The sequence below is a fragment of the Elephantulus edwardii genome, unplaced genomic scaffold, assembly GCF_000299155.1.
Source record: "Elephantulus edwardii isolate Elephantulus edwardi_28Jun2011 unplaced genomic scaffold, EleEdw1.0 scaffold00118, whole genome shotgun sequence".
In the NCBI taxonomy this organism is placed as follows: Eukaryota; Metazoa; Chordata; class Mammalia; order Macroscelidea; family Macroscelididae; genus Elephantulus; species Elephantulus edwardii.
Window position 1 is genome coordinate 6180028 of NW_006399868.1, and position 12708 is coordinate 6192735.

General features: G+C 38.4%; 1 protein-coding gene across 1 annotated transcript in view; it reads right to left on the minus strand.

The window, feature by feature from the left end:
* CDH19 (cadherin 19, type 2) overlaps positions 1-12708 on the minus strand; it is a 77323-nt gene that overhangs the window by 51190 nt on the left and 13425 nt on the right. The window contains exons 3-4 of the mRNA XM_006892761.1: positions 2574-2693; positions 1784-1948 (exon numbers count right to left, since the gene is read on the minus strand). Coding sequence (XP_006892823.1) covers positions 1784-1948; positions 2574-2693 — 285 coding nt within the window. The remainder of the gene's footprint in view (positions 1-1783; positions 1949-2573; positions 2694-12708) is intronic.

Here is a 12708-nt window from a genome sequence, read left to right on the forward strand (position 1 = left end):
CTTCAGGTCCTCCTCAGTTTCAGCAAGCAGGGTTGTGTCATCTGCATAACACAGATTGTTGATAGATCTTCCACCAATCCTGATGCCACATTTCTCCTCATAGAGTCCAGCCTCCCGGATGATCTGTTCTGCATATAGGTTGAAAAGGTATGGAGACAGAACACATCCCTGGCGTACACCCTTCCCAATTTTGAACCATGCAGCGTTTCTTTGCTCTGTTCTGACAACTGCTTCTTGGTTCAAGTGTAAGTTTCTCATTAGCATGATCAAGTGTTCTGGGATTCCCATTCTTCTCAGAGTCAGTCACAGTTTGTTATGGTCCACACAGTCAAACGCATTTGCATAATCAATGAACCTTTCCTTAGCTTTTCATAATAATGATCTTATATTTTTCTTTCTGTGACTGACTTTCTTCAATTAGAATAATGTCCTCTAGATGCTCTACATTGTACATATATGAATTTTTATTGTTTTGTAGTGTTGCATAATATGTATATTGGATAAATGTACTACAGTTTATCCATTCTTCTGCTGATCAACACTTGAATTGTTACCATCTCTTTTTAATGCTGCAATGAACACATGTGTTCAACTGTGCAAATTAATACTTCTCCATTTATTAAACTTGACAAAATAGTGAAATTACAATACATCTAATATCAACTAGCCTATACATTATTATGTTTGAATTAAACTATGATTCTTCAACATTAAAAACAATAAAAATATTTTCTCCCATCACTATGCTGTTGTGGTTAGGGGCTATGGAGCTGTTTTCAGCCAATGGATACTTTCTGTACAACAAAATTAAACACTGCCTGGACTGGTACCATTCTCTCAATTTTTGCTGTTTCTGAGTCCATGGTTATAGTTATAATCACTGGGTCATTGTTTAAGAGATTTTATATTTTTCATTAACTCTATATTTTACCAAGCATAATGCCCTTCTCCAGGGCCAAGTCTCCCCTAATAACATGCCCAGCGTCCATGACATGGAATTCACCGTCCTCATTCCTAAGGAACATTCTAGGTGTACTTTTTCTAAGATAGATTTATTCTTTTTCTGACAGTATGTTGTGTATTAAATATTCTTAAGACTTAGTTTCAGTTATTTTGCAAATATATTAAAAATGTTTTAAAGGAGATATGTTGAATATTAAATGAAAATGAAGTAATGGAATTTCATTAAGGGAAGGCAGTGTGGACAAAGAGTGCTTAAAGGCTCTTTAAACAAGTGGAATGAGTCTAATTACCACGTGAGAATCCACAAAAGTAGAAGAAGAATTTTAAGTGTGGTTTGGAATATGATAGCATGAGAGGATTTTATTCTTTGTCATTCTGAGATGTGATGGGCACATTGTGGAAATATCTCAGTTCCCACTGACAGAAGTGAAACTAGAGCTCAATCCTGCAATGATAGGGACCTGAGCTCTGCAATCGCAAAAATAAATGAGGAAATGAGTTGGTTTTTTAGAGTCTCTAGAGAGGACTCCAACACTGCTGGTTCCTAGGCAGTTTAAGTCCACCAGCTGTTTTGTGGGAGAAAGAGGGGCAAGGAGAAGGGCGGACAGTCTCCTCCTGTACAATTTACTGCCTCCGAAAACCTGCTCAAGGGTCAGCTATGAGCCACTTCTGACTCAACAGCTCACAACAACGGCAGTAGATCTGGTTTTCAAACTTTAGGATTGTTGGAGTGGTTTTGTAGTATAGACACTAACTTCTGCAAACAGTCAATACATTTGAAATTACTTTATAAAGTAAAATTGAGATGCATTCTACTTACTTTTTTTAAATATAGGTTTATTGTCATTAATATCAGAAAGTGTAATTAATACACTTGTTGTGCCAGTAAGTCCTCCAGGCTGGCCAATCATGTCTTTGGCTTGAATGATCACCCAGTGTTCCTCTTGCAGTTCTCTATCCACTTCAGTAAATATCCTTACGACTCCTATAGAAAGGGCAGATAGTGACTTATTATTCTACTTTTCCCACAACACCTTCCTAGTTATTCCCTTAGCCATCCTACTATGCAGCTTGACACAGACTGAGATACTGAAATATTCCAGACACCACTCAGGAGAGGGGCAAAAAGCAAAATGATTTATTTATGGAAGTACAAGACTTTCCATAAGATTCCACATGTAAGATACTTGACATTGTATGCAATGAATATATTGTAATGGTGATCTGGTTTCTAACTTCTTTTTCTATGATTAATAAACTACTTGTTTGCTCATCTAAGAAAAATCATATGGTGCTTCTAATACAATAAAATTTTCTATCTTCATGTTTATAAGTAACTACTCTTAATCAGCTTTGTGTTGTCTACTGAGTTACACTTTGCTTTTATTTAAAATTGCAGTTCTGGTGACCTCGTCTGTAGGCCTTTATGGTGCCCACCCGAAGGACTGTTCAGGGCTCAGACCCACTGTGGTTTTGAGGGACAAAGAAAGGCCATCAGCTCTTGTGCAATTTGCAGCCCTGGAAACCGGCTACAGAGTCAAGGCTAAGTTAGTTCACGGTCAACAGCAGTGGAATAAAACGTAAAAAAAAATAAATAACATTGATAAAACCTGTTGTTGGTTCAATGGAGAAGTACGGCTGTCCGAGGAGGAGGCTGTAGAGGAGACGAGCGTTATTGCCACTGAAAGGATCGTCGGCATCCGTAGCTGTCACCTGGATGACGAACGTCCCTGAGAAGAAAAGAGACAGTAATATTACTGACACTGGGACTTGTCATATTCAAGAATGAGCTCAATTCCATAAAGCCCTCTTTCTTTTACAAAGAAAGGGACAACATTAAGTGAAAGACTGGCCTATTCTTTTCCTGTAAATTAAAGAACTAATCTCATTCTCCATAGAAGAAAAGAGTATAATCTTATATTCTTATACCTGTATAGCTTCAACTTCCACTTACAATGTAGAATTTTAAACTTGAAGTTGTAGATCATTATGAAATGTATTTATTCAATAATCTATTGTGATGTGTAATTTGAAATGTCCACAAGGTATGTTAGTAGTGATTGTTGTTGCTTTGTGTCCCATCAAGTCAGCTGACACTCCAGGGGATTTTCAGAGGCAGCAAATCGCAGAAGGAGACTGCCCATTCTTCTCCTTTGGAGTAGTTGGATTTGAAACAAATGTCTTTGGCATTGTAGCACAGCTTCTTTCCACTAGACCACCAGAGCTCCCTGTGAGTAGATATGATGGGGAAACTTAAAAAATGCTGACACACAATTTATAAGGGTAATTGAAATGAACGTGAAAGTGTGTCAAAGTGAGAATGGGCATAACTATTATGGCTGCTAAATGTCTTTCTACAAATACACACTTGAGTAGAGGACTCAAAGAAAGCAAAACAAATTGTAATAAAAAGTGATAGCCTGACAATTATTTTCATTAAGATTTAGTGTTAATCATTAAAATACTAGAAAATAATTGCTTGTACATTTAAAAACAAGTCTGGTACTAGAAATCTTAGTGAAATCAGCATTTGTGGAAATACCATGTTCTAAGTCATTACATTCTGGCTTCTACATTTCTTGGCACAGCCTAGAAAGCATGCTCAGGGCTCCATCTATTTCTTGGAATATGTCAATTGATATTCCATCAAATCTTGGATCCGCTTTTTTTTTTCTTTTATTTCAATACTTTCAGTGCAGCTTTAATTTCTTCCTTTAATACCAAAGGTTTTTGATCATGTGCTATTTCCTGAAATGTTTTTGTGTCAGCCAATTATTTTTGGTACAGGGACTGTGTGTATTCCTTCTATCTTATTTTGATGGGTCCTGGATCATTCAAGGTTTTGCCCATTGCATCCTTCAGAATTGCAATTCAAGGCTTACATTCTGTTCTTCGGTTCTCTCAGTTTGAGAATTAGTGAGTGACTTCTTTCCTTCTGGTTTTCTGACTCTAGCACTTTGCATATTTATATTATAATAGTTTGCTTTGTTTTCTTGAGATGCCCTTTGGGATATTCTGTTCAACTCTTGTACTTCTTCATTTATTCACATTATTTCATCATCTCAATGTTCTAGTGCAGTTTACGTGGTTTCTTCTGGCATCAGTGTTGGTCTTTTCTTCTCTGTCTTTGTAATGACTTTTACTCTGTACATGGATCCACTAGCTTACTGTATCTCCAGAGTTCATCTGGTCTTCACTTATTACTGTTCAGTGCCTCAATTACATTTTTGAGATTATTTTTAAATTTAGGTAGGACAGACTCAGGTCATATTTTAGTTCTCGTGGATTTATTTTCATTTTCTTCAGTCTCAATTTGAATTTTCAGGTTGAGTGGTTGATGGTCTGAAAGTTAGGCAATGACTAACAACGACAGAAGAAGAGTTTGAGTTGTGTTGCAGAAAAGAAATGAATATCCCATAGACTTCCAAAAGAACAAAAGATTCTGTCTTGGAGAAAGTGAAATCATGGTACTTCTTGGAGGCAAAGACAATGACATTTCATCTCACATACTTTGACCATGTTGTCAAGAGGGGCAAGTCCTTAATGAAGTATATCATTCTTGGAAAGGTGGAGGGTCAATGTAAGAGTCGAAGACTCTTGAAAAGATGAATTGGCACAGTAATTGTAATAAATCCACATGTACCAGAGATGATGGGAATGTCACAGGGTAGAATATGTTGCAGATTAATTGTATATTGGTTTGCTATGAGTCACAGTTGACTCTACAGCATATAACTATCAACCTTTTAGTTAGCAGCTGAGGCTTTAATTATTATGCCACCTGGACCACACCACGTTGAAGAGCCTTCCATGATGATTTCTCCTACAGCGCTGCTGATGTTCTAAAGTTCTAATCTTCCAAGTAGTAGAGCAGCACTTAGCAATTGTGCCATATGTATTTCTAATGTATCTCTCTGAAAATAATTAAAAAAAAATATTGTCATCAAGTTGATTTCAACTTGTGACCACATTAGACAGAGGAGAACTAACGAGAAAGGTTTGCTCGCTATATCATTTACAGAAGCTGATGGCCAAGTCTTTTCCTTTGAAGAGACTGATTGTTTAAAACTGACAAATGTTAGGTTAGCAGCAGAATTCTTGAGCGCTGTACCACTAGAGCTAATTGCTTTATGTGTCTTTTATCTGTTAGCATTAAGTCAACTCCAACTCATAGGACAAGTAGAAGTACTTCTTAGGTTACACATTTATGGATGGAGACTACTATACTTTTCTCTTGCAAAGATGTTAGTGGGTTTGAACTGTCATCTTTTTGTTTAGCAGAAGAGCACTTAAACCACCACAACTTAAAAACCAGGGCTTCTTAAAACAAATTTTTTTAAAAAATCCAACAAAATAAACAAACCCTTTTGCCACCGTGATTTGCAGTGACAAAGTAGAGTTGTCTACAAGGTTTTCAAAGTTGTAATCATTACCAAAGGTAGACTCCACTGTGTTTTTCCCATGGAGTAGTGATTGACATTGAACCAATGACCTTTTGGTCAGCAACCCATTTCACCCCTGCACTGTCAGGACTCTTTCAAACCAAGTTCACTGTCATCTAGTCAATTCTGACCAATATTAAACCTCTATTGAACTTGAACTAGAAATCTTAACAAGAGTAGATTGTTTATCTTTCCCAACAGAGCTGCTGGTAGATTTGAACTGCTGGAAACATTAAACAGTCTAATAATCATTACTGTACTGTACTATACTATACTATACGATACTATAGTATGTTCTCAGAGCTTCTTATCAGCTTTGAAGGAGATATTGAATCCGAAATACCAAGAAATCCAGAAAACAGGGCTGGACATGACAGCCTTCTGGAATACCTTTCACAATGCAAATAGATCCCCAGGATTATGTGTAAATAAAAATAAAAATAATTCATAAAGAATTTGGATGTATTGAGCTAAGCTGCTCTATCCTTAACTCCTATTATTCCACTTGTAATTAAAACTGAGTACTGAAGACAACACATTTTTAAATGAGTTACACACACACACACACACACACACACACAAATTTTTTTTAAAAACTGGCTAACATTTTGAAATAAAAATTGTGAAGAAATATAAACAAAAGATTGAAAGAATCCTTCTCTTGGTGATAAAGGTTTCAAAGTTCAGCATGTGCATCTGAATTACTATGACATGAACATAAATGGACTTGTTACTTAAAAACGCAAGCGTTAAATCATTAGGCTTTTATCTCTTGAAATATTTTCTTGAATAAATTGTTTCTGACCTGTTAATTAAACAAAAGTGCAATTAAAGAAATTATTCTTCCAGAATCATATTTTATAAGACTAATTTATGAGTTTTGTGTTGGTGAAGAATATTAAATATACCGCGGACTTGCTGAAGAACAAACCAATTTGTCTTAGAAGAAGTAGAGCCAAATGCTTCCTAGGAGCCAGGATAATGAGACTTCCCACAAACTTCGGGCTTGTTATCATGAGAGAAACAGCCCCGGGAAAAGGACTTTATAGTTGGCAAGTAGAATCAATGAAAAAAAAAAAAAAGGAAGACCCTTAACACATTGGGTTGACAAATAGAAAGAGTTGTGATTAGGGCAAAATTTTAGTGAAATGAGGCAAAATATGAAGGAAAGAATGTTAGGGAGGATACCAATGAGATAAGGCAAAAACACATGTTTAAAGGCAAAGGTCACACCAAGTAGCTAGAACTAGGTTGTTCCCAAACAACATCACACAACCAGCAATTTCGGGGATACTGGAGTGGGAACTCCCCACAAAATTTTGAACTTCAAGGACACATCATCCTGTTAACTCAGACTCAAGCCCTAAGGAACACCCAAAAGAGAAAGTGAGTCAGCTGTGTTAACCCATAACCCCCGTGGCCCAGCATCCTCTGTTTTCTTCAGAGAATAACCCCTTCCTCTCTCAGGGGCATAACTATCATTAAATCCTCTCCATGACTTTTCTTCATCAGAAGTTGACCCTTAAAGACCCATTTTCTGTACTATTTCTTTGCTAAAAACCTACCTTTATTTTCACATCTTCTTGTCTTAGTTCACATCTCATTGAGTTCCTGTGCTATAACAATGGCTTGGCTCATGTGGGGACTATTTAAAACAAGACAAACACTGTCTCTTTTAATGGTCTCAACACTGGGTGTATGCTAAAAATGTCTATCTTAAGGTCCATTAAAATTGCTGAACACCGTGCTACTGCAGTAGACCAGATATTGCCTCCTCTAGTCTCTCCCACCAATCTCCTTGGCCTAGTGACCATACTATTCAGGGACACCTAGGGCAATTGGCACAACAAAGAATGTAAACACAACACTGCACATCCTACATCAGGGAGGAGCACTTGAGGTTTTAAATGCTTTCAGCAGCCTGCTAAACCATATTTTGCTTTAGAGTGAAAACATTGATAGCTTAGACTCCAAAGTTCAGATTGCATTTCAGAAAGTCAGTTTTCAGACTTTGGGAAAAAACCCCTCTGTTCTAGTTTCCTTTGTCTTATCTACCCATCCCCCAAGGCACGTTCCTTTATTATTCACATATAGTTTTAGCATCTGAAAGAGAAGCAGCTTCAGTGTCAAAAGGACACTTCCAAGAGGGCCTGTTTCATTTACATCATTACTTCACACCTACCTGGACTGAGGTAAAAGCAGTTCTCTTCTCTCTCTTTCCCTCTCTCACTCACCTGCTGACTTAACAGAAGAATACCTCCTCAAGGGCTGTCTTTTCTCTTGCCTCTTTCTTTTGTCTGGGTTACTGGAGAAAGATGTGCAATCTCCTCCCTTTGGTTTAGGGTGAGTGTGTATCTAGATAAAACTGGATTGCTCTAGGTGTCAAAGGTCATTCATATCAGAGGAAACCTGTGAAGAAGTTGTGGGAGCACCTCCTTTGATAGTAAGGAGGTGAGACCTTATCTAACTTTCATCTGACTTGTAGAAAAAATCATAAAGATGAAAACAATTTAACCATTTTAGTCTCTAAAGGAACTAAGCTACTTATATTCTCCCATTGCTATTTCCTTCCCCCCCACCCCAGAGTTTGTCAAATAAAACTTCATTCTTGGCTTTTTGCAACTGCAGTGGTTATTGGGCTGGGTTTTTTTTTTGTTTTTTTTTTTTATTCTGTTGGTATTTTCCCCTCTGTTGGTTTCCTTCTGTCCAGAGTAAACAAGAGTTTCTAAAATTAAGGAAACTCAAGGAAATAATTAGCCCAAAGGACTAATGGAGTTCATGGATCAAAGAGTGAAGTCAGAACTGTGAGATGCCCCGCACTTCCCACCCTAACTCCTTTACTACAATCACAGTAGAAGGTACACGCTAGAGGAGGAGAAAAGGATAGAGCTCAGAGAGGTTATTCTTTGGAGAGGGATATTATACTCAGGAAGCATGAACGGTGGTGAAAGAGAAAAAGAACCTTAACCATGTGAGTTGACAGAGTGACCGGGGCAATGGGCTGGAGTGTGTCAGAGATTGTGGTGAGGACAGCATGTGATAGGACAGTGTTCAGGTAGGTTGTTTGTAGAATCCCTATGAGTCACACTCGACTCAATGACACCTAACAATAGCCTTTGGTATGAATTTCAACTTAACGCTAAAAAAAAAACCCAAAACAAACAAACAAACCCTAAAAATCATCACAACTGGACTGATAAACATCATTATAAATAGAGAAGGGACTAAAGATGTGGAAGATTTCATTTCACTTGGAGCCAGAGTACACGGACACAGCAATCAAGAAATCGGGTGATGTATTACGTTTGGCAAGTGTTCTGCATAAGACCTCTCTACAATGGTCAAAGCAGTGATGCCATTCTGAGGACTAAGGCTCACCTGGCCTTGATGCGGAAGGTGTTTCCAACACAGATGCCGAGGTCTAGCACAACAACAGATAGATAACCTGTGTTTAGAATATCAGTGAATAGATGCCAATGGAAGGCCCATTAGATTGATGGACTATCAGGCAGTAAAGTATATCCCAGGGATGAAGGAAGGATTTATGACCAAGTCATCCTGGCATGAAAACGGTTTGTTGAAGAATACTGTTAAGTCTGCAAAGGGGGCCAAAGAAAAGAATGAAGCATTCGGAACTCAACTGCTGATGGCCTTGCCGGCTGCTGGTAAGAAGAGCAAACGGCCTTGCCTGCCTGGCTGAGCCAGCAGGTGGCTCGTAAATCAGAGTGGAAGGTCCCTCCCTAAAGACTCTGTTTATAAAAATCCTCCCCAGTAAGTTCACAGTGTGACTTCCCATTCTGCATCTCCAGGATGAGGAACTCACCTGGGAGCCCCCATCCCATCCCTTTAATAAAACTACATTAAGCTGTCTCTAGTTCTCTCTGATTTCTTCTTTAAGTCCACTAACCTAACAAATACACCTTCAGCAAGGATGTTTGATAATTACCGCCTCTGAATACAGAGCCCAGGATATGTGGCCACTGTCAGAGAAAGGAAGAATGTGGAACAAACAACCTTATTGAACTCTTGGACTCTTCTCTCCCAACCACGTCTTACTGGACCCTTCTCTCACGCCCTCATGTTCTTTTCTCCTTAACTGTCACCCTTTTAAACCACCCTTTAAAGAGTCTGGCTTGATCCTGACATGTCAAAGAATATTTAGTGCAGCAATGCCAACCGCCTCTCAGATCACTAGTGTCTGAAATAATGCATATACAAAGATCCAATCCTCATGACAGGCAGTCAGACATGGTCTTTTTTCTGGTTACAATCTAAGCCATGGCATTTTCAGTCCCCTCACGCCTATGAAAGCAAATTTTGCATACAACTATGCTTTTTTATGCCACAGTTATGCTTTTGCATGCAAAGCAGTCAGGAAATCAAGAGATGAGTTGCTTTAGGAAAGTCTACTGTCAGAGACCTCTCTAGAATGCTAACAGTCAATGCAGACTAGAGACGAAGGTGCATCTATCCAGGCCCTGGTCTTCTCAATTGCTTGTTATTCATCTGAGGGCTGTACAATGAATAAGAATGGCAGAAGAAAAATTGATACCTTTGAGTTGCAACACTGGAGAAGAGTATTGAACCTACCATGTACTGCTAAAAGAACAAACAGGTCTGTCCTGGAGAGAGTAAAATCAGTTTTCTTTTTGAAAGCAAAGGCTTTGAAATGCCATCTCACACACTTTAGGCAAGTTGTCAGAAGGGAACAGTCCTTGGAAAAGGGGCATCATACTTGGAAGAGTGGAGGGCCAGCCCAGGAAGGAAAGACCCTGGAGATGAGATGGGTTGACATGGTGACTGTGGCAAACAGGGGCAGGTGTGCCAGAGATGGTGAGGTTGGCCCAGAATAGGTAAAGGTTCAAAGCTATTATTGTTCATGAAGCCAATTGCGGTAGACTCGAAGGCACACAACAAAGATGTTAAAGTTAACACACTACATCTTATCAAAACACATACTTTTTGAAGACACCAATCTCCTTACTGAGGTCTTCCTGCAGGTCAGACCTGCCGTCCCAACGCTGAGGAGCACCTGATGTAGGAATAGAGTAAGGGTGTGTCAGAGTTGATGCATGAGGATGTTAGTGTTACCAGCACCATGAGGACTGAATGACACTTTCCAAATGTTAGGTGTGCATGAGTAACAAAGATATATTCAAGGAAGTTTTACGTCTCACATAGAATGTTATAGCTTCTAGTGATTATGGGAGGTACCCACACATAAAACCATAAAAGAGTGATTATTTTTTATATGCAGACTAATTCTAGTATCATGTAGGCAATAAGAAATCAGTAATCTGTGACAGAGACATTTTCAGTTAGAGTTTATGTTTATTAGAGGATCCTAACATGCTGACAGGGCTCTAGGGCCTCCTGGTAGAAGCTGCACTGCTACCTCAAAGGCACGCAGTTCGGATCCACCAGCTGCTCCCTGGGAGGAGCCTGGACAGTCTCCTTCTGCAAGATTTACTGTCTCTGAAAACGCACTGGAGAGTCAGCCAGGGGTCAATTTCCACTTGAGGACAGACAACCACTACAGCACATGTATGTCATAGTTTGTTATCATAAATGAATAATATTTAAAAAGCAGAATAAAATGAATCTTTACTTTTTCTTGATACTTTTAAAAGATTCAAGGTTAGAAGATGAACAGATTTTTTTGAAAAATGAGCACATAAATTGTATGATTTAAGATATTTTGTTCATGCAGTTTTCATGTGAGTATACTTAGATTTTTAGAAGCAGGGGTGGTATCCACTTCCCAAACAACATGATTCTGGAAAGTCTGTGAACTTTGATAAATGACAGGTATAGAAAGGCTTCAGGCCTTTTGTCCATAGGGTTGCTAGTGAATCATGCTTGATTCGGCAGCAATCAACAACAACATATAAGAACAGTTTATTGAGAAGATATTCAGTTGTAGTGTGGGGTCAGATTTAAAGCAGCACAAAAATATATTATTATATTGACCCAAATTCTGGATCTTTGATTTTTTTAACAACAACAATAACAAAAAACCCAAAATGATTACGTGATTGAAGGTTTTTGTCCTTTTGGAAACACGTATTTATGATGGAAATGATGATGTGTTTGGTGTACTTACTGCTTCACTTTGACACTTTGTTAGTAAAAGGGTCATTGTTTATTTACCAGTAATTATTGACTTATCTTTACTATATTTATGTTTTAGAAGTAATTCTTTTCAGACCTGGAACTTCCTAGTGAGCCTCAAAAAATGCAGATTTCCTCTTTTCTCCTACACTTATCTCTAAAGTGCTCATCAGTTATTTCATTTTTAAGTATTTTCTGAAAATCAGTTTCTTTACTTTTCTTTTTATTATTGACACCTCTACTTTTCATACCCTGAAACAATAGAAAATATTCAAATAAATTAGTACATATTTTAAGGGGGGAAAACCCAACATAAACAACAAACCAAACTGACTGTCACAGAGCAGGTTCTGAATCTCTGTGACCCTGCATCAGTTTCCCGGCTGCAAATCTTTACAGAAGAGGCTACTCATCTCTCTACACGGGAACAGGGGGGAGATTCGAACTGCTGACTTCTAGTTATCAGCGCAATATGCCCTGGCTTTCTCCACTAATGCTTCTCATATTTAAGAAGACAATCCCAAATATATTGGGAGAGGAACAGAGCAATATATCCCAAACGCATTCACTTTTGATACATAGGTCTTAAAAGGAAAGAGACATGCTTTCTGGAAATTAGGTTTCCATTATTCTGTGAGATCTCTATTATATGTGGATGCCCACTGTCTAAATAGGTGTTTTATATTAAATTGGGTCTAATCTATTTTTTGTAGTAACTCTGTCTCATGACATGATTAGGCTCTATTGATGATGGTAGTCGATTCTGACTCTGGTGCCCTTGAGCTGGCCACTGGCCTTTGGGGCCGAGATCTCGCCAAAGCAGGTCACCAGGCCTGTCTTGAGAAAGAATGAATCTCAGGGTTTAAGTGCCAATCCTTTCGGTACTAGTCACACGCTGAACTGTTCGTGCCCATGGATTCTTATGTTGATGATAAATATCGTCCACATAATTTTCAGTAGATTTGTCTGAAAACAAGGAAGCAGCTATTTCAATCATGACTTTAATAATTAGAGTCCAGTTAAGGTGAATAAAGACAAGATCTGATGGCACGCTTCTTAAACTTCAGGCTACTAAGGTACGTCTGATACAGGCTATGGTCTTCGCAATCACTTGTTATGCATCAGAGAGTTGGACAATGACCAAGGAGGATAGAAGGAGAATTGATGCCTTTGAGCTGTGGTGCTGGAGAAG